Source organism: Rana temporaria, chromosome 6 (assembly GCF_905171775.1).
Source record: "Rana temporaria chromosome 6, aRanTem1.1, whole genome shotgun sequence".
In the NCBI taxonomy this organism is placed as follows: Eukaryota; Metazoa; Chordata; class Amphibia; order Anura; family Ranidae; genus Rana; species Rana temporaria.
Window position 1 is genome coordinate 20,656,694 of NC_053494.1, and position 22,415 is coordinate 20,679,108.

General features: G+C 44.8%; 1 protein-coding gene across 2 annotated transcripts in view; it reads right to left on the minus strand.

The window, feature by feature from the left end:
• Positions 1-22,415, minus strand: part of LOC120943234 (GRB2 related adaptor protein) — an 85,910-nt gene that overhangs the window by 35,303 nt on the left and 28,192 nt on the right. For both annotated transcript variants that reach the window (XM_040356424.1, XM_040356425.1), the window contains one exon: positions 19,947-20,069. In XM_040356424.1, the coding sequence (XP_040212358.1) occupies positions 19,947-20,069 (123 nt within the window). The remainder of the gene's footprint in view (positions 1-19,946; positions 20,070-22,415) is intronic.

Consider the following 22,415-nt stretch of genomic DNA (forward strand, 5'->3'; position numbering starts at 1 on the left):
TAATCATTGCTAAGCATAGTAAAGCCTTCCGAAAACAGAAGATATTTATATTTCATTAAATCACATATCCCAAAAATAGGATTATTCTTCATTTCAGGACAGTGGTCAAAGCCATTAAGATCATCTCTTTACCTCCCCATTGGTTTTTGGATTCCAGCGCATACAAATACAGAAACTAAGGAAAATTAATTGGATACAAAATGCATGAAGTATAGAAAATCCATGGCATGCAAAATACAGGGACTAATGAAAATCAATGTGACCTATTCACACTAACAAGTTGCAGAAAGTCCAGCATTTTGCATGTCAGGTGTGTGCTGACCTGCATTTTCTGTTTATGTCAACAGAATCCCATTAAATTAGACATACTTAGAATAGATAAATACAACATGTGTTTATGCAAGCCACGCCTCTTCTAGCAATGAAGTACTGTATCTCCCTTTACTGGCAAGCTCTGTCCTCTTTTGTGTGGTCACTGTCTTTATGCGACAAGGAAAATCTAAATGCCATCTGATTACAGATTACTGGAACACAGACAAGTCTGCACTCTATTCTTAGCTATGTAAAATAAAGTATAATTTACATATTAATAATGCATCTGAAATTAACATAATGAATCCACGGCGGAATCAGATTGTGCAATGTTCTTTGGATCTATATGTAGCAAGGATTCGTGTTTTTCTTGTAACATGTACAAACTACTCCACCACATCTGCAATGACTAGGTGAATGGTGCTGCTGATTATAGACTGGATGAGGACTAGTAAGCAGGATGCCATGTCAGGACCGAGTTGGCATCAAAAAGAACGTGGGTGGTCAGAGATGGTTATTTTACAAGGGTTGCACAATGCTGGTTAGCTTGTATTTTGTCAGTGAGTCAGAGTGGAGGCTCATGTTCACACCAGTAAGGGGTGAATTGACAATCCAACATGATTGAACAAGAATTGGAATAGTTAAGCAGTGAAAGGCCATACAGTTTTAATAGTAAGGTCGGGGTGACCCAATGAAGTTGTGGATAACCTTGTTGCTCTTCAACTGGAATTGCTAGATCTATCAACCGTATAACTAAATGCTTCATCTCAAACCCCTTGTGGTAAATGACACGGACCCTCTCTCAAGGCCATGGTTAAGATAGGCCAAAGCAAAGCAAAGCAAAAAATAAAGAAAGAAATAGGCGAAGGGCTGCATGACAGGTGGAAAGGGGAAACAGGGAATGATTTAGATAAAGGGGTTGTAAAGGTTAATTTTTTTATTTTCTAAATAGGTTACTTTAACCACTTAAGGACCGGACCAACATGCTGCTAAATGACCCAAGGGGTTTTTACAATTCGGCACTGCGTCGCTTTAACAGACAATTGCGCGGTCGTGCGACGTGGCTCCCAAACAAAATTGGCGTCCTTTTTTCCCCACAAATAGAGCTTTCTTTTGGTGGTATTTGATCACCTCTGCGGTTTTTATTTTTTGCGCTATAAACAAAAATAGAGCGACAATTTTGAAAAAAATGCAATATTTTTTACTTTTTGCTATAATAAATATCCCCCAAAAACATATATATATATAAAAAAAATTTCCTCAGTTTAGGCCGATACGTATTCTTCTACCTATTTTTGGAAAAAAAAAATCGCAATAAGCGTTTATCGATTGGTTTGCGCAAAATTGTTAGCGTTTACAAAATAGGGCATAGTTTTATTGCATTTTTATTAATTTTCTTTTTTTTACTACTAATGGCGGCGATCAGCGTTTTTTTTTCGTGACTGCGACATTATGGCGGACACTTCGGACAATGTTGACACATTTTTGGGACTATTGTCATTTTCACAGCAAAAAATGCATTTAAATTGCATTGTTTATTGTGAAAATGACAGTTGCAGTTTGGGAGTTAACCACAGGGGGCGCTGTAGGAGTTAGGGTTCACCTAGTGTGTGTTTACAACTGTAGGGGGGTGTGGCTGTAGGACTGACGTCATCGATCGAGTCTCCTTATAAAAGGGATCACTCGATCGATGCGCCGCCACAGTGAAGCCGTGTTTACATACGGCTCTCCCCGTTCTTCAGCTCCGGGGAGCGATCGCGACGGAGCGGCTATAAACGAATAGCCGCGCCCTCGTCCCGGATCGCTCCCCGCAGGAATCCAAACGCTGCATGTCGCGCGGGGGGGGGGGGGGTCCCGATCGGACCCCCGACGCGCGGAAAGGCAGGGACGTACAGGTACGCCGATGTGCCATTCTGCAGACGTATATGTACATGCGGCGGTCTCGAAGCGGTTAAGCTACTGCATTGTTAGGTCACTTACCTTTTCCTTCAATTTCCCTTCTAAATGTTTTTTTCTTTGTCTGAATTTCTCACTTCCTGTTCCTCCTCAGTAAGGTGTTCAGTAAGCTGTTCTAAATGACTTTCCACCACTCGGATGATGGTGGAAAGCTTACTGAGGAGAAACAGGAAGTGAGAAATTCAAACAAAGAAAAAAAAAAAGTTTAGAAGGGAAATCGAAGGAAAAGGTAAGTGAACCAACAATGCACTAGTTTAAAGGAACCAATTTAGAAAATAAAAGACGAACCTTTACAACCCCTTTAAGTTAAATACAGTCTTGTGTATGGTCACATACTATTCTTGGCTGGTTTGTAGAGTGTAGGTGGGGCTGCTGGGGGCTTTGCAGGATGGGGATCCTAAAACATGGCAAATCCCTTTGGAGCAATGGATGAGAAGGAATCTTCCCGCCCTGTGTTGCATTGGTTTTAACCATTGTTAAAGGTTTGGCGGTTGGGGGCTTTGGAGGCAATAACATTTTTGGAACAGTTCATAGTGTGACCCATCTAAAATGACATCCTCTGTTGGATTCCAGTTAAAGCAGTAGTAAACCGCAATGCTTTTTCTTTTCTTGGTTTAAACCTGCAAGGTAAAGTTATAATGTGCTAGTATGCATAGCATACTAGCACAATATGTGAAGCTTACCATAGACCGAAGCCCTTCAGCGACGCACTGACTGGGCTCCCATCTTCACATCTGCAGTCACATCCTCTGGCCTATTGGCTGCACCTTAACCACTTGCTTACTGGGCACATAAACCCCCTTCGTGCCCAGGCGAAATTTCAGCTTCCGGCACTGCGTCGCTTTAACTGACAATTGCGCGGTCGTGCGACGTGGCTCCCGAACAAAATTGGCGTCCTTTTTTTCCCACAAATAGAGCTTTATTTTGGTGGTATTTGATCACCTCTGCGGTTTTTATTTTTTGCACTATAAACAAAAAAAGAGCGACAATTTAAAAAAAAATATATATATTTTTACTTGTTGCTATAATAAATATCCCAATTTTTTTTTAAAAAAACTTTTTTTTTTTCTCAGTTAAGGCCGATACGTATTTTTCGACGTATTTTTGTAAAAAAAAAAAAAAAAATCGCAATAAGCGACTGGTTTGCGCAAAAGTTATAGTGCCTACGAAATGGGGGATAGATTTATGTTTTTTTTTTTTTGTTTTTTTTTTACTAGTAATGACGGCGATTTGCGTTTTTTTTGTCAGGGCTGCGATATTGCGACGGACGTATCGGACACTTTTGACACAATTTTGGGACCATTCACATTTATACAGCGATCAGTGCTATAAAAATGCACTAATTACTGTATAAATGTGACTGGCAGTGAAGGGGTTAACACTAGGAGGTGAGGAAGGGGTTAAATGTATTCCCTTCATTGTGTTCTTACTGTGTGGTGGGAGGGGACTGACTGGGGGAGGTGACCGATGCTGTGTCCCTATGTAAAGAGACACAGCATCGGTCTCCTCTCTCCCTCACAGCACGTGGAGCTCGGTGTTTACACACAGAGCTCCACGTCCTGCTGTGTTACCGGCTGTGTTTACCGACGATCGCGAGTGTCTGGCGGACATCGCGGCCGCCAGGCACTCGCATCGGCTCCCGAGCGGTGTGCCGGGCACGTTGTTTCCCCGCTGCGCGCCCCCAGCGGCGCGCACGGGGAACAACAACAGCAGGACGTCCAGGGACGTCCACCCGGCAGTTGAGAGCCGCGCTGTGGACGTCTTTCGACCATAGCGCGGGTCTCAACTGGATAATGACGTCACCCCCGCACATGGGAGCCGCTATTCACGGCACAGGACTTTGAAGGAACAACACGGGCATTCAGTTGCTTCAGAGCGCATATATATATAACACACACATATATACAGTATCTATATACACACACGTGTGTGTGTGTGTATATATATATATATATATATATATATATATATATATATATATATATATATATATATGTTGTTAATATTCATTTTTAACCCACTGGTGCTGATATTAGGAAGAAATAAGCCTTTTTCCTATTATCACACCAGCTTCTCTGCCAGATTCTCCACCTCTGAGCTGGTGAATCTGGAATGGAGATATTTCAGTGGAAGGGCTGTGAGATCTTCAGATCTCAGTTTATTAAACTGTCCGTTTGTGACAAAACAGCCATGTGCTGTGATGAGAAGCGGAGAACATATCTCAGTTTATTAAACCGGCAATGCTCTGAGATAAGTGGTGATCATCATGATCTCGGCTTATCACGGTTTATTAAACGCACACCACAATCTGATAAACACATAACAGCAGTCTAGAGATTCATTCTGAAAATAGCATTTATGAAAAATTGATATTTCACATTTACTTGCTAAGAGAAAGAAAGAAATAGATACAAAAACACTACATTGTCTCTTTAAGATCTATTGCAGTTTCATTAATTAGGCCCAATATTTCCTGTACAATGACAGGTGCTCTTCACCGGAATTCCAACATTCCAACATGTCTATGTGCCTTTTCTATCTACGTGTCTTTAGACAGCGAATACAGTTATTGCACCCAGCAATTTCCACCTTGTGTGGCAGTAATTAAATCACAAATAGGAGTGATATGCTATTTCTTAAACACTGGAGATTAATGAATTGTCCTATCAGGCCATGAGTCACAGGACAATGGAAAACAAATACACATTAAAGATGAATCAGATTCCCACAGACAGACAATGATATGCCCGTCACTGTCACCAAATTGGACAGCCAGTCAAGGGTTAAATGTAATGATTATAATGAGAAGGAATTTTACAGGTTATACCGTAGAGTAATGGCACAGCTCACATTCCACAGTGATTGGGTATAAAGAAAAACACAAAACCAGTTTTTTTTTTTCACAAACTCTCCACTTCTATAATTAAAGTGTATGTTAACTTCATATACAGTATATGTAAGTATGTAATAAAATAGATGCTTGTAAATATCTTATAAATACTTTATGTATTTCTAAAGCCAAAGCTTTGGTTTACTTTTGGAAAGTAGGTGAAAGGAAAGTTTAAAACCGCTATAAAATATATATAACTGCTTGTATCTCATTTGGGAGAGTTTCCTTTACATCCTGTTTTGGATGCACAATAGCAAGTGAGTAGAAGATTCTCAAAATGTGTGGAAATCTGGTTATAACTGTCATTGGAACAAGTGTCCCCATGTATTGCTGCTCAACTCAAAATGGTTGATTTTTCATCATTTGTAGTCTCTGTGACAATGGTCATCAAAGTTTCTTTGAACTGTTTGTGTCTCCTTTGGTAGATGTCCCTTTCTTTCCTGTCTTGCAGACATAAAAGAAGTGTCACTGGAACAAGTTGCCCTATTTTTGGAGTGTCTTCACAAAAATGTTAGGTATACTGTATGTAAAGGTTCTGGGTAGTGAAGACAGGAAAGTTTTAAAACTTCTATGATATTTTTTTTTTAACTGTGTAAATCTCACTAGGGAGATTTATTTTACTTCCTGTTCTAGAAGTACAATATAAAGTGAGTAGAAATCTCTGTAACGTTTTATCTGTCCTCACTGGAAGGTTTCCTCTGTACTGCTGTTCAGTTGACAACTCAAAATGTTTGTTTTTTGCAGAATTTTTTGTGCCTGTGACAATGATTTTTTTATACTCTTTTCATCTCATTGGGGAGATTTTCCTTTACTTTCTGTGTTCAAGACACACAACAGGAAGTGAGAGGAAGTCTCAACAAGTTAGGGAATGCCTCATTTATGTCACTGGAACAAATGTCCCCTTTTTTCAAGTGTCTTCACAATTCATTTCAGTATACGTAAAGTCCAAACTTTTTTGTTCTGGATAGTAGTAATAGGACTAAAACCCCTATGTTTTTTTTTTTGTTTGTTTTTTAACTGCATGTATCACATTAGGGAGATTTGCCTGTGCGTCCTGTTCTGGAGGTGCAATAGGAAGTGAGTAAGGAGTTCCTGTTTTAGTAGTCAATGGAACAAGTGTCCCAACTGAAAGATTTCAACCAGGATTGCTGTTCAAGTGACAACTCAAAATGTTTGATTCTTCCGAATTTTAGTCCTCTTTAACAATGGTAATTTTTAGGGTTGTCCCGATACCACTTTTTTAGGACTGAGTACGAGTACCGATACTTTTTTTCAAGTATTTGCCGATACCGAATACTGATACTATTTTTTAAATGTGTCCCCAAATGCAGCGATGTCCCCCCACATATGCAGCCATTGTCTCCCCCCATGCAGCCATTGTCACCCCCCATCCAGCCATTGTCACCCCCCATCCAGCAATGTATTCCCCCATGCAGCCATTGTCACCCCCCATGCAGCCATTGTCACCCCCCATGCAGCCAGCGTCTCCCCCCATCCAGCCATTGTCTCCCCCCATCCAGCCATTGTCACCCCCCATCCAGCCATTGTCACCCCCCATCCAGCCATTGTCACCCCCCATGCAGCCATTGTCACCCCCATGCAGCCATTGTCTCCCCCCATCCAGCGTCTCCCCCCATGCAGCCATTGTCACCCCCCCATGCAGCCATTGTCACCCCCCCCATCCAGCCATTGTCACCCCCCCATCCAGCCATTGTCACCCCCCATCCAGCCATGTCTCCCCCCATGCAGCCATTGTCTCCCCCCATCCAGCGTCTCCCCCCATGCAGCCATTGTCTCCCCCCATGCAGCCATTGTCTCCCCCCCCATCCAGCGTCTCCCCGCATCCAGCGTCTCCCCCCCATGCAGCCATTGTCTCCCCCCATCCAGCGTCTCCCCCCATGTATCCAGCGTCTCCCCCCATGTATCCAGCGTCTCCCCCCATGTATCCAGCGTCTCCCCCCCATGTATCCAGCGTCTCCCCCCATCCAGCGTCTCCCCCCCATGTATCCAGCGTCTCCCCCCCATGTATCCATGTCCCACTTACCTGCATCCCCGCTGCCGCCGACTGTGTCATACGCCGGGAACATTACAACTTTGAATCGCTGTAATGATTGGCGCTGCGTATAGACACTCCCCCTCGCTCGGGATTGGACAGTTCACCCGAGCGAGGGGGAGTGTCTATGCGCGGCGCCAATCATTACAGCTATTCAAAGCTGTAATGTTCCCGGCGTATGACACAGTCGGCGGCAGCGGGGATGCGGCGAATGGCGGCGGAATGCGGCGTCACGGCGACGGCGGCGGAGGGGGAGGGGGGGGGAAGTATTCTATTTGGGTATCGGGGGTATTTGCGGGAGTACGAATACTCCCGCAAATACTCGGAATCGGTCCCGATACCGATACTAGTATCGGTATCGGGACAACCCTAGTAATTTTTAAAGTGGTTGTAAACCCAACCACACAACTTGCACCTACAGGTAAGCCTAGATAAAAGGGGTAGTAAAGGAAAAAATGTTTTTCCTTTAAAATAACAAACATGTTATACTTACCTCCACTGTGCAGTTTGTTTTGCACAGAGTGGCCCCGATCCATGTCTTCTGGGGTCCCTCGGCGGCTGTCTCGGGTCCTCCCCGCAAGTACTGACCACAGTCATGCAAGAGAGCTTGCATGGTGTTGAGTAATTGCGGGCGCGCTCCCCTGATACAGCGAGCGGCCATAGCCCCTCGGCACGCCGCGCGTCACTGGATGTGATTGACAGCAGCGCCAGCCAATGGCTAAACTGCTCTCAAGCCATCCGCTCTAGCCAATCAGCGGCCAGGCTGAGCGGCGAAGAGGATCTCGGGACCACGCGCAGGACTTTCGAGGGATCAGGTAAGTATAACGGGGGCTCGGCAGCATCAGATGTTTTTTCACCTTAATGTATAGATTGCATTAAGGTGACTTTTTTTTTTTACTCCTTTAAGGCTTACCTGTAGGTGCAAGAAATATCTCCTTAAGCTACAGGGATAAGGAGATATTTTCACAAAAACAGGCACCAATGTCTACGGCGTATGCACGCCGTAGACAACGGCGCAGGCGCACCGAGAGCCGTAGACAACTGCGCAGGCGCACTGAGCGTGCCGTTTTTGTGAACGACATTATTGGGGTTAATGCAATGTTTTTGCGCATGCGCAGGGATCTGTAGCTACGAGAGATCAAGGGGTTAAATGTGTGTTCCCTCAGTGTGTTCTAACTGTATATGGAAGTGACTTACTGGGGGGAGGACATATCGTTATTCCTAGTTACTAGGAACTAACGATATGTCTCCTCTCCCCTGATAGGACAGGGACTTGTGTGTTTACACACACAAATCCCTGTGCTGGCTCTCGTGCATGCGATTGCACGTGGCCGACGGTGATCGCGACCACCAGCCACGTGCATCCGGTCCACCGTTGTGCATATATACGGGGTTTTCGCGCAGGGGTGCCATTCTGCCCCCGTAAAAAGATGTGAGCCAGTCGTGAACAGTGGGGTTGAATTTACTAAAACAGGTGCACTCAGAATCTGGTGCAGCTATACATGGTAGCCAATAAGCTTCTAACTTCAGCTTGTTCAATTAAGCTTTGACAATAAAACCTGGAAACTGATTGGTTTCTATGCAGAGCTGCACCAGATTTTCCACTCTCCAGGTTTAGTAAATCCCATCTAGTATGGGTTTAGTATTACTTTAAGATCATGTTTTTGCTGTCAATGGAAAAGGTGTTCCCACTAAAAGATTTCCCCTGTATTGCTGTTCATAATTTCAGCCAAGCTTTTTTTAACTGTATTTCATTTGGGAAATTTCACTTTCCTTTCTGTCCTGGAGACAAAATGCGAAGTGAAAGGAAGTCTACAAAAGTGAGGGAAATCTCCTTTTAGCTGTCACTGAAACAAGTGCCCCTATGTATTACAAATAAACTTTTTTTTGGTTCTGTAGATTGTGGGTGGGAAGGAGTTAAAGCCTCTGCATTGTTTTATCTGCTTTTATCTCATTGGGGACATTTTGCCTTCACTTCCAGCTTATAGTAAAAATCTCTCTAAAGTTAAAGCTGAACTTCACTCTCTCAATCAACATGAACATTTTTTTATCCTTACGCTTCTAGCATTAGTAAACAGATAGGAAGCTATATTATATTTATGGATTTGAATTTTTTTTTTGCATTTCTTCAGTTCATTTCTGATTTCTGACCTTAGCCAAAATTATGTCATACATCCCCTGCAGGAGTCATCAGGAAGGAGGGAGCTTTCCAGTCTGCATGCCTGGGTTAAAGTGATTGAAACGTCTAATTTTGTTTTAACAAACATGTTATACTTACCTCCTCTGTGCAGTTGGATTTTAACAGAGCAGCCCATATCCTCCTCTTCTCGGGTTCCTCTTCGATGTTCCTGGCCCCTCCCTCTTGTTGAGTGCCCCCACAGCAAGCAGCTTGCTATGGGGGCACCTGATCCGAGTCACAGCTCCCTGTGTCCATTCAGATAAAGAGCCTGACCCACCTCTGCCCCCTCTCTCCCCTGATTGGCTAACTGATTTTGATTGACAACCGTGGGAGCCAATGGCGCTGCTGGCTGCTGTGTCTCAGCCAATCAGGAGGAGTCTTGGATGGCTCATGCCCTGTACACACGGCTGGTTTTCCCATCGAAATAAACCCTGACAAGCAAGCTGTCTTGCATACACACGGTCACACCAAACTCCGACTGTCAAGAACGCTGTGGCGTACAACACTACAACGAGCCTAGAAAAATGGAGTTCAATGCTTCTGAGCATGTGTCGAATTGTTTCCGAGGATGCGTGTTTTTTTTCCCGTCGGAATTCCATACAGACGGAAAATTGAGAACATGTTCTCTATCTAATTCCGTTGTAATTTCTGATGGAAAAAGTCTGATGGGGCATACACACGGACGGAATATCCAAAGAAAAGCCTCCGTCTGACTTTTTCCGTTGGAAATTCTGCTTGTGTGTACAAGGCATAAGACACTCATGGACATCGCTGGAGAGAGATGGGGCTCAGGTAAGTAATTAGGGGGTGCTGGGGAGGCTGCTACACACAGAAGGTGTTTTATCTTAATGCATAGAATGCATTAAGATGAAAAATCTTTTGCCTTTACAACTCCTTTAAGGGCAGATGGATTCCAGGAAGTAAATGCTACATAAATCATCATTCCTTATTCAAGACGGCGGTGGCTAGAAAGGCTAGGGAGATGTTTTTCAAAGTGATTTCTCATCAAAATAAAGCACAGAGAGACATGGATGGGTGGGTGGGTTTGCTTTGAATATTAAAACAAATTAAACTAGGCCCTGGTGATATATGGACCTTATTAGCTAGATTCAGAGAGACTTAGGCTGGCGTATCAGTAGATACGCCAGCCTAAGTCAGAATTTGCGTTGGCGCTAATTTAAGCGTATTCTGGTAACCAGATACGCTTAAATTAGGCTCAGATACGAGCGGCGTAAGTGTCTTACACCCTCGTATCCTAAAGTGTAATTTTTAGGCTGACCGCTAGGTGGCGCTTCCATTGCGGTCGGCGTAGAATATGTAAATCAGTAGATACGCCTATTCACGAACGTACGCCAGCCCGACGCAGTACAGATACGCCGTTTACGTAACGCATTAGCAGGCCTGGGTGCCTCTAAAAAGAGGGTATCTGCCCCCCCCCCAAAAAAAAATGTCATGCTAAATGTGGCATGTCAGGGTGTCACTTAAAGCAGAAGTTCCATTTTTGGGTGGAACTCCGCTTTAAGCCTGAAAGAACAGCCGTTTAAGCCCCAATGAAGGGGAAACCTTGCTGGCTTTTGTGATGAAATAAATAAACTCAGACTCCGAAACCTTTGGTGTGGCCCTTATTTTCTCTATGCACCTTCTCTCTTTAAAATCAACTCAGCAATTGAAGCGTCTATACTTCTATCCCAATCAGTTTCTCTAGTCATCTCATAGTTAGGCCCAGTTGGCTGGGCAGTTATAGTGGTTTGTCCTATTCTTAAATTACGTTTCCAATTTATTTTAGGGGTGTTCCGTGTTTATAGAAGTTATTTAATCTCTGTGTGGTTAAGTAATAATAAAGTTCCAAAGCCATTACATGCTAGCTGATCACCTGAGTATCTTTATTATTCTTTCTGTATCATTGTTATTGCTCATTGTTGTTGGGTTCATTGAAATTTCAGGTATTTGCGTGTCTCTATTTACCTGAATGCGAACCACAGGCCGGAAATCACCCGGAACACAAGTTATGAAACAGCACATCTGATCATGCACAAGAACCCACCAAACATTAATTCATGTGTTACAAGAATGCTGGGGATGCCAAAAATCACAAAAACAGAGCTGCTTGGGAGATTGAATGGCCCTGGGACCCTAGGGTAGATATTCCTCGATAGTTACTCCATCGGTCACAAATCACAATACTCTACTACTTTTATCCCGACAGGACATCTGAGTGATGTATAGGCTGCTTCCATCCCCCTGATAAATCTCTGGGAAAAACCTTGGGCAATCAGTAACCAACCATTATACCTTCACTAAGCTGCTGTCACTCATCCTGTATGACAGCAGGGTAGTGACTGTGACGAGGCTCGGAGGGGCAATCTACAATATCAATATCAACAGGGCTCGAGTCCTGCGGGAAAGCATGGGAACGACGTTCCCCCACTTCCTTCACAGCGGGAACGCCGTTCCCGTTGTTAGCAAGGCGCACCCGTCCTCCCCTCCCTCGGTCCGCCTATTCCTCCTCCAAAGTCTCCGCTCTAGCATAGGGGGCAGGGCAGTTCACCCTGGCGCCACAGAGGTGGGGGCGCTTAAGCGCCAGAGTGCTCCCCTCCCTCCTCCTCTCCTTAACGACATCCCTTTGGACACTGCACCGCCGCGCTGTTTCCTGCCCTTGCCCCTAGATCATACGAGATCTATGCGTCTGCCTCTGTTCGGAGAGACTCGCTTAGTGGCGTCGTTGGGGGCGGGGCGGTCCGTGGCGTGCAGTGCAGGACACTGCCGACAATACATTTGCTTTCTCTGCCACGATCTTCTTCTCCACCCGGGCGGCGCGGCTCCACACCTCTCCAGCTGCCGCCGGGAGGAGTTTGTCCTGAGGGGGGTTGTCCTGAGGGGGGTTTTGTAATAATGGAGGGGGGGGGGGTCTGTACTAATAATGGAGGGGGATCTGTACTAATAAAGGAGGGGAGGTCTGTACTAATAATGGAGGGGGGTCTGTACTAATGAAGGGGTGGTTTGTGAGATGTCTGTACTTATGGAGGGGTGGTTTGTGGGGTGGTCTGTACTAATGGAGAGGTGGGGTTTGTCCTGAGGTGGGGGTTTTTACTAATGGAGGGGGGTCTGTACTAATAATGAAGGGGGATCTGTACTAATGGAGGGGTGGTTTGTGGGATGTCTATACTAATGGAGGGGGTCTGTACTACGGAGGGGTGGTTTGTGGGGTGGTCTATAATAATGGAGAGGGGTGGTTTGTGGGGTGGTCTGCAGTAATGGAGGGGGGGTGGTTTGTCCTGAGGGGGGTGTCTATACTAATGGAGGGGGTCTGTACTACGAAGGGGTGGTTTGTGGGGTGTTCTATAATAATGGGGAGGTGGTTTGTCCTGAGGGGGGTCTGTACTAATGGGGGTGTGGTTTGTGGAGGGTCTGTAGTAATGGAGGGGGTGGTTTGTCCTGAGGGGGGTGTCTATACTAATGGAGGGGGTCTGTACTACGAAGGGGTGGTTTGTGGGGTGGTCTATAATAATGGGGAGGTGGTTTGTCCTAAGGGGGGTCTGTACTAATGAAGGGGGGGTGGTTTGTCCTGGGGGGGGTCTGTACTAATGGGGGGGGTGGTTTGTGGAGGGTCTGTAGTAATGGAGGGGGTGGTTTGTGGGGGGCCTGCCATTCTGCCGCAGTATAAGTACGTGAGCCGGCTGGGAACCGGTTAACCTCTTGGTGCCAGCCGCACACACAAATATGCGGCCTCTCTGCGGGTGGGCCTTGGCAACAAGTGCACGCATATTAGTGTGCATTAGTGCAAATACAGCTGTGCCGAGGAACAGTTAATGGCAGCTAAAGGAAAGTTTCTGATCGCTGCTTGCGATTGCAAGCTTCCCGATCACACCAATCACGGCAGTCACATCATCATAAACCCTGCCTCCCAGCATTCTAAACCCTCAGGTTTTAAAAGACTGAAGGGTCTGATGCTGTCCCTAGAAATCAGAGCCACCCCCCCCCCCACCTCTATTTTAAGACCTGGCAGAAGATACTGTATTTCCCTCTCCCTCAGTACAGTACATAGCAGATCCTACAGTGTCAGGTTTGCACTGCGGTCAAGAAATCTACACCTTGCATTCTCTCTATAGACAGGATTGCACAGATAATAGGCTCAACCAGTGTCACCCACATCCTGTGGCGGGCCAAGTCTTCCTGCCTCTGCAGTCAGCCGCCTCGTTGATGGGAGCCCAGCCAAAGAAGACATGTTCTCGAAAAAGGGCTCAGAGCTGGATGTCATTTGTTTGCTGATACAGGATGTGCGTTCTTTGATAAGCTATGAGGATGCCTGCTCTGGAATTCTAATTAAACAAATGGTACCTTAAAGGTGGACTTTGCTTTATTAATGTTAGTTTTAAAATTTTAAAGCTGAACTCCAGACACAAAGGGCCAGATTCACGTAGCTCAGCGGATCTATAGATCCGCTCGATCTACGTGAATTAAGATCCGCTCCCGCAAGTTTAGGAGGCAAGTGGCTAATTCACAAACCACTTACCTCCAAACTTGCGACGGCGGATCCTAAATCCCCCGGCGGAATTCTAATTCCGCGGCTAGGGGAGTGTACTATTTAAATCAGGCGCGTTCCCGCGCCGATTTAAATGCGCAGGCGCCGTCCGCGAAATTTCCCGGCGTGCATTGCTCCCACTGACGTCGCTAGGACGTCAGTGGTTTCGACGCTTACGTAAACGACGTCCGTCCGTATTCGAGAACGACTTACGCAAACGACGGCTATACTTAACATTGGCTGCACCTGATAAAAGAAGGGGTAAGTATACGCCGGGAAAGCCGCTACGGAAACGTCGTAAGAAGACTGCGTCGGGTCCGCGTACGTTCGTGAATTTGCGTATCTCGCTGATTTACATATTAATCGTAAATCAGCGGGAACGCCCCCGGCGCCATTTTTAAATTGAAAAAAAGATCCGACAGTGTAACACAGTGTAACACTGTCAGATCTTAGCCCTATCTATACGTATCTGATTCTATGAATCAGGCGCATAGATAGGACCAGTGTAAGTCAGAGATACGATGGTGTATCTGTAGATATCAGGAGATAATACACCGTCGTATCTCTTTGTGAATCTGGCCCAAAAACTATGAATTGAATATATTCCGAGGTAACCACAAATTATAGAAAATTCGCTTTGTGTGCACCAAATGCGTCCGTAAACCCAGATATTATCTTGTAGATGTAGTGGTGACATCATCACTGTGCTGTACATAGCCCGTACAGAGCGTAAAGCTGTGGGAGGGGCTCAGCAGGCCCCAACCACTACAGGCTGCTCACCTTTACACCCCCACTACCTCCAGGTGCATTCAGCTGTGTTTGTGTATTTGTTTGTGTATTGTGATTACCTAGCTGGTTATATTTAGAACAGGATGGCCGTGTCTGTTCTGTGTCAGCAGTGTCTGACCCCTTAAAGTCCAATGTTCTTACTATTCTGGGATTTCTTCCCTATCCAGTCTGCAGGTCAATTCTATTCCTATGCTGCCCCCGTATGGGATCATTTGGAGATGCAGGCGACTTCTAATCTCAAGAAAAACAAGGAGCCTGATAGAGGTTTTCTTTTATCACATGGAAGGGTCAAAGAAGAGCTGCAAGCAAAAAAATAAACATTGGTATTGCCTGTTCTTATCTGCTGGTGTCAGCATGCTCCCATTTATCCAAGTCATGGTATAGCTGGTAGTTTTTTGTCACCTTCAACTGGACTTGTTCTATAATTTAAAAAAACATTCTATCACTTATCTAAAAGTCTAATAAAAGTGCCAGAAACATGCCCTGCTCTTTCTTTTTTTTTTTATTCTTTTTAAACAATAGCATATAAAAACTGTTACAACCACAAAAACAAAAAAGCACTACAATTAGGGTTGCCACTTTTTCTTCAAGCCAAACCTGAACACTTTAGCGGCGCACAGCAATTTTATTTTATTTTTTTCAGTATACACTACAGCAGGCATATGCAATTAGCAGACCTCCAGCTGTTTTAGAACTACACGTCCCATGAGGCATAGCAAGACTCTGAGGCCTCATACACACGATCGAGGAACTCGACGGGCGAAACACATTGTTTTGCTCGTCGAGTTCCTTGTTAGGCTGTCGAGGATCTCTGCGAGCCAAATTTCTCCATTCCCATCGAGGAAAAAGAAGACATGCTCTCTTTTTGGCTCGACGAGATCCTCGACAGTTTCCTCGTCGAAAAGTGTACACACGACCGGTTTCCTCGGAAAAAAGAAACTCGGTCGTGTGTACGACGCCTAACAGCCACAAGCATGATACCCAGAGGCAGAGGCATGATGGGATTTGTAGTTTTGCAACAGCTGGAGGTCCGCTATTTGCATATCCCTGCACTATAGGATTGTAACAGATCTGAAGAGAATAGTAATGCAGCACACATAGTGCCCCGTCACCCACCTGTTAGGCCCTGTTCCGAGCCACATTCCTGTCTGAATAATGTTGGACAGTCCAGGTTTTGAATCCTGTGTCCGGGTTTCGGTCAACCTGGAACCCGAAAACATGATTCAAAACCTGGACTGTCCGGGTGAATCCCGAACAGGTGGCAACCCTGACTTCAATGTGTCAGCACTAGAAGCCACTACAACTCAGTGGACCTCAAAGTACATTTCTATCACAAAGGTGTATATCATCATGGACACAATATGTACACCACCAAATACCAACCAGTCCCCATAATGGAACAATTTTAATTATTTTTAACTACTTGGTAACCGCCCTATAGCCGAAATACGGCTACAAGGCGGTTCCCTAACTCTAGGAGGGCGTCAATATACGTCCTCCCAGAGAGTCAGAATTGCGCGCCCGAGCGGGCGCGCACACGCGATCACAGGCGCTCGCTGGGTCCACGGGACCCGCAGCAACACGGATCGCGGTAAGGAGCCAATGGAAGCGGCTCCTTACCACGTGATCGCGCCGTCCAATGACGGCGCGATCACTTGTAAACAAACCGGCGTCATGTAATGACGCCGGTTCCTCCCTCTCCTCTCTGTACCGTTCGGTACAGTGTGAGAGGAGGGGGGGGGGGGGATCGGGCGGCAGCAGCAGCCGCCGCACTGTGGGCTGGATCTGTGACAATTGCAGTCACAGATCCAGCCATCCCTGCGCAATACTCTGCAGTAAAAAAAAAAAGTAAAGTGCAATACTCTGCAATACCCCCCATACTCTGCAATACCCCCCCCCCATACTCTGCAATACCCCCCCCCATACTCTGCAATACCCCCCCATACTCTGCAATACCCCCCCCCCCATACTCTGCAATACCCCCCCCCCCCCCATACTCTGCAATACCCCCCCCATACTCTGCAATACCCCCCCCCCCCATACTCTGCAATACCCCCCCATACTCTGCAATACCCCCCCATACTCTGCAATACCCCCCCCATACTCTGCAATACCCCCCCCATACTCTGCAATACCCCCCCCATACTCTGCAATACCACCCCCCCCATACTCTGCAATACCACCCCATACTCTGCAATACCACCCCATACTCTGCAATACCCCCCCATACTCTGCAATACCCCCCCCATACTCTGCAATACCCCCCCCATACTCTGCAATACCCCCCCCCATACTCTGCAATACCCCCCCATACTCTGCAATACCCCCCCCCATACTCTGCAATACCCCCCCCCCATACTCTGCAATACCCCCCCCATACTCTGCAATACCACCCCCCCCCCCCCCCATACTCTGCAATACCACCCCATACTCTGCAATACCACCCCATACTCTGCAATACCACCCCATACTCTGCAATACCACCCCATACTCTGCAATACCCCCCCATACTCTGCAATACCCCCCCATACTCTGCAATACCCCCCCAATACTCCGCAATACCCTCAATACTCCAATACCTTGCAATACGTCGCCTATGGGGATTTTTAAGTAGCAACGTTTGGCGCAATTTCACGAGCGTGTGCAATTTTGAAGGGTGACATGTTGGGTATCTATTTACTCGGCGTAACTTCATCTTTCATATTATGCAAAAACATTGGGCTAACTTTACTGTTTTCTTTTTTTTTAAGCACAAAACAGTTTTTTTTTTAAAAACACGCGTTCAAAAAATTGCTGCGAAAATACCGTGCAAGATAAAAAGTTGCAACAACCGCCATTGTATTCTCTAGGGTATTTGAAAAAAAACATATATAATGTTTTGGGGTTCTATGTAATTTTTTAGCAAATAAATGATGATTTTTACATGTAGGAGAGAAATGTCAAAATTGGACTGGGTGCTCCAGAACGCCTGATGGTGCTCCCTGCACGTTGGGCCTCCGTATGTGGCCACGCTGTGTAAAAGTCTCACACATGTGGTATCGCCATACTCGGGAGGAATAGCAGAATGTGTTTTGGGGTGTAATTTGTAGTATGCATATGATGTGTGTGAGAAATAACCTGCTAATATGACAGAAACTAGAATTTTTTTTTTTTTTTTTACAGAATTTTCAGTCTTTTTTCTTTTATAGCGCAAAAAATAAAAACCGCAGAGGTGATCAAATACCACCAAAAGAAAGCTCTATTTGTGTGAAAAAAAGGACAAAAATTTCAGATGGGTACAATGTTGTATGACTGAGTAATTGTCATTCAAATTGTGAGAGCACCGAAAGCTGAAAATTGGTCTGGTGATTAAGGGGGTTTTCGTGCCCAGTGGTCAAGTGGTTAAAACAAAATCAACTACATCGTCATGGGATTCTGGGGCTCAGAAAGGCACAGCAATTCCAAGTAATTATCAGGAGGAGAAACATAGAAAACACGTGTAAGATCAGACCTTTTTCTGACATTTGTTATTTACTGTACAAGGAAAAATTTGAAAATGACTTAGAACCCCCAAACATTATATATATATATTTTAGCAGAGACCCTACAGAATAAAATGGCGGTCATTGTAATATTTTATGTCACACTATATTTGTGCAGCAGTCTTTCAAACGCAATTTTTTTCATAACAAATACACTTTAATGAATTAAACAAAACAAAACAAAAAAAGTAGTTAGTCCCCTCTGATCACCTTCCTGTATCCCCCTAGCTTGGGGTCTCCTTCTCCTGGAGAGGGGGGTCTGGGTTGGGGTCCCCTCTACAGTCCAGGGGGAGGGGGTTCCTGTATTCCTAGATGGGGGTCTACCTATATTTGTCTGTATTCCTGAATGGATTGGGGGTGGGGGTCTTTTTTAATCCCCCATGCACTCCTCCTGTTCAGAAGTGTTCTTCTCCTGAGGGGGGTCAGTATTCCTGGATGGGAGGGAGGCACTCTCTGATTACCTCCCTGCACTCCTTGGTGATGAGGGATCGGTAAATATAGAGGGGGGGGGTCTTATACAAAGGTAGTTAGGAGTCAGGGGGTCTTATATGTGTAATGTATGTTCCTTGCTAAAGAACATTATTTTTTGTCAAATTGTTATGGGTAAAGTTCCGCTTTAAAGTGACACTAAACAACATCCTTCTTCTCCAAAAATCATCCATAAACATCCACAAATAAATGGTCCTGCAATCTATTGTTCATGAAATAGTTCATAACATCCTCTATGAACTCCCAAATATTTCCTTTTCTCCACTTCTGTTTGTTTGAAAAGCGTAGTGCATTTTAGTTGCGATCATGTACACTGCTCTATGTGCACTACACATCCCATAGTTCATAGTTTCTAGTCCGGCTCAGGAGCATGTAAGGGAGTTTTAGAACAATTCTCAGCTTGGCCAGTAGGTGGCAACCTCTTAGAAGTTATAAATTCTATGCAAAGAGAGAACAGAGGAGAGTTTGGGCAGACATGGGCGAGAGATGAGGCAGGGTATAGTTGGACCCGGGGGACTGGTCGGGGTGCTATTCGCAGTTGGGAGTAGTAATAGGGATAGGATGAAGCATGCCCACAATGGGGAAGGTGCTGTCCACCACTGCCGAAAATATGATAACTCCCCTGCCATACCATTCCCGAAGGAAAGCATTGGAAGTCTACTGGCCTCGTCACTTCTTTTCGAAGACTTGGAGGAGCCCAAGAGCAATAGAAGGGACTTTTTTTTAGTTCAGAATGCATACTTGAATACAATTTTCTTTTAAAAAAAATGAATTTAGAGTCACTTAATGACCTGCTGTCCAGCTGTTGTACATAAATGGCCAGTTTACTGTCTCCTGAGGACAGGAGGTTATTTTTAAATGAAGAATACATACTTGCACAGAATTTATTTTTTGTGAACCAGTGTGTAATGTCACTTTAATATAAATCAGATATTTAACCCTAATCCTTAATCCATCCTGATTTTATCACTGATTCTGACAGGGGAAAACCTTCTTTAAAGCCCAGTGTCATCACTAAGCTTCAGGATCTTCTTCTCCAGCATAACAAAAGGAGTCTGCAGAACTTTGTCCTATAGACTCACCTTACAGAACTAGAGGGGGTCAAGGAGGAGACCGGTCACTCAGCCTAAGGATAGCCAGCAGATGTGACTTGTCTTCTCAACAAGAAATGATAAAACTGTAGAAGGGAGCATTAAAAAAACATCCATACAGAATACAGACGTGTTATTTCTTACTTGACAGAGATAGAGAATTCCCCGGGTGAACTTTCACTATCACGGATCAGGAAGGCGCCTAGAAATCTCTTTTTCAGCAGGATTTCCTCCGCTACCTGCCTGGAGATCCGACCGGCGTACCAACTATATCATGAAGATAAGAGCCTCCATTACTTAAGGTTGCATAGAATAAGACAAATTGCACTATTGTGGTTTTGAAAATCAGAAAAGGCTTCTGCTTTTCTTACTGTCATAATTTAAAGGACATCAGCTTACCCCACTGCTTAAAGATGATATTTCACTTTCTCATTTATGGTATAGTCACAGGTTTTCTTAATAGGGCACCCTTAATTAAATGATACTTACCTTCCCCACACTATTGTGCAGGTCTGTTCTCTGTCTGGAGTTCTGGGTCTAATCCCTGAAGCTTACACAGGGTCCATGACTTTCTTTTTTCCCCCACCTGAAAGTCTTCAGGCCTGGACACTGGTCACTTTGATCTAAGCACTGCATCCTGAGAGTAATGGGAACAAGGTAAAATGCTTCCCTGTGCCTGAAGTACTAGGTATTTCTGAGGGCCACAGCAGATGAATAGCATGGCATGGGAGCACTGGGAAAGTATTAATGGGTGTGGTCTGTCGGAAGTATAGACGATGGGACAGGTTTTCTTTGACATCGCTTTGTTGTTGGTGATCTGGAATTAACATGTTAATTTGTCATCAGACTGGGACTTTTTAGGTGCCACAATGATGTTGCCCAGCTCCCATCATATGCATGTATTTTATGTACTAAAATCATTATAATGGCGCAAGGGAGTAGTGGGAGTATAGGTAGCCATGTATTGGACCCTATGTATTAGGCAATATGGAATTAGCTAATTTTTCATTTGTGAAGCAGCTGGAGTTCCGCGATCGGTCCCCAGAGCTGAAGAACGGGGAGAGGTGTGTGTAAACACAGCTTCCCTGTTCTTTACTGTGGCGCTGTCATCGATCGTGTGTTCCCTTATATAGGGAAACCCGATCAATGATGTCACACGTCCAGCTCCGCCCCCTACAGTTAGAAACACATATGAGGTCACACTTAACCACTTCAGCGCCCCCTAGTGGTTAACTCCCAAACTGCAATTGTCATTTTCACAGTAAACAATGCATTTTTATAGCATTTTTTTGCTGTGAAAATGACAATTGTCCCAAAAATGTGTCAAAATTGTTCGATGTGTCCGCCATAATGTCGCGGTCATGATAAAATAGCTGATCGCCGCTAATTACAGTAAAAAAATGTTTTTTTTAATAAAAATGCAGTAAAACTATCCCCTATTTTGTAAACACTATAAATTTTGCGCAAACCAACGATAAATGCTTATTGCGATTTTTTTTTTTACCAAAAATAGGTAGAAGAATACGTATGGGCCTAAACTGAGGAAAAAAATTGTTTTTTTTATATATATATTGGGGGATAATTATTATAGCAAAAAGGAAAAAATATTGTTTTTTTTTCAAAATTGTCGCTCTATTATTGTTTATAGCGCAAAAAAAAAACACAGAGGTGATCAAATACAACCAAAAGAAAGCTCTATTTGTGGGGAAAAAAGGACACCAATTTTGTTTGGGAGCCACGTCGCACGACCGCGCAATTGTCAGTTAAAGCGACGCAGTGCCGAATCGCAAAAACTGTCCGGGTCCTTTACCTGCATTTTGGTCCGGGTCTTAAGAGGTTAACCAGGGTTCCTGTAGAGGTTGCTAGGGGTTCCTTAAGCTGTGGCCGATTGAGCTACCATTTGATGGTGCCTGCAGCATTCTGGGGTCAGTGCAACTTGACAAGGCCATCCACAAGAACCCAAAGCCATCTATAAGTGTGGCATTCTGAGCATTGCTGCTTGGTGGACATTCTTCCCACTTGTCACCCATGTAAGGGCCATTTTTTCCCACTGACCACCAATGAATTGGTTTTGGCAAGGGTTCCCTGCAACCTGAAAATTATTTCCAGGGTAAAAAAGGTTGAGAAATGCTGCTGTACAATCTAAGTAAACCATTAGTGGGGTTCCTCCTTATAAAAACATAGCGTAGGCTGTATTTGTTGCACACTCCACCTGCAGATCGGTACAGTGCTCTGAATTCCACCACGTGTTGCAATGTAAGTTGTGGTTTCTGTGGGTTTCCTATGTGCTTCACTGAGTTCAGGGAAATAACCCAACACAACAGATGTGTCTCATCACCAGTGCTGGGAACAAGGGCACCTACAGCTTCATGTCTAAATAATATATCCAACTCCACCTTTCAGTACAGCAGAGCTCATGTAGCTTCAGCCTCACGTACATTACTACCCATTTTATAGCAGAAACATGCCACCAATGAAAGTTCTGTTTTGTGGGAATCCCATGCAATGTGTGGCTCAGTCATCGGGCGCTGGACTGTTTGCAGCACTTTGAATATCTATGGAATAGCTAACTTTAGCAGCTCTCTTCCTCTGTAACATTTCCAAAATATGCCC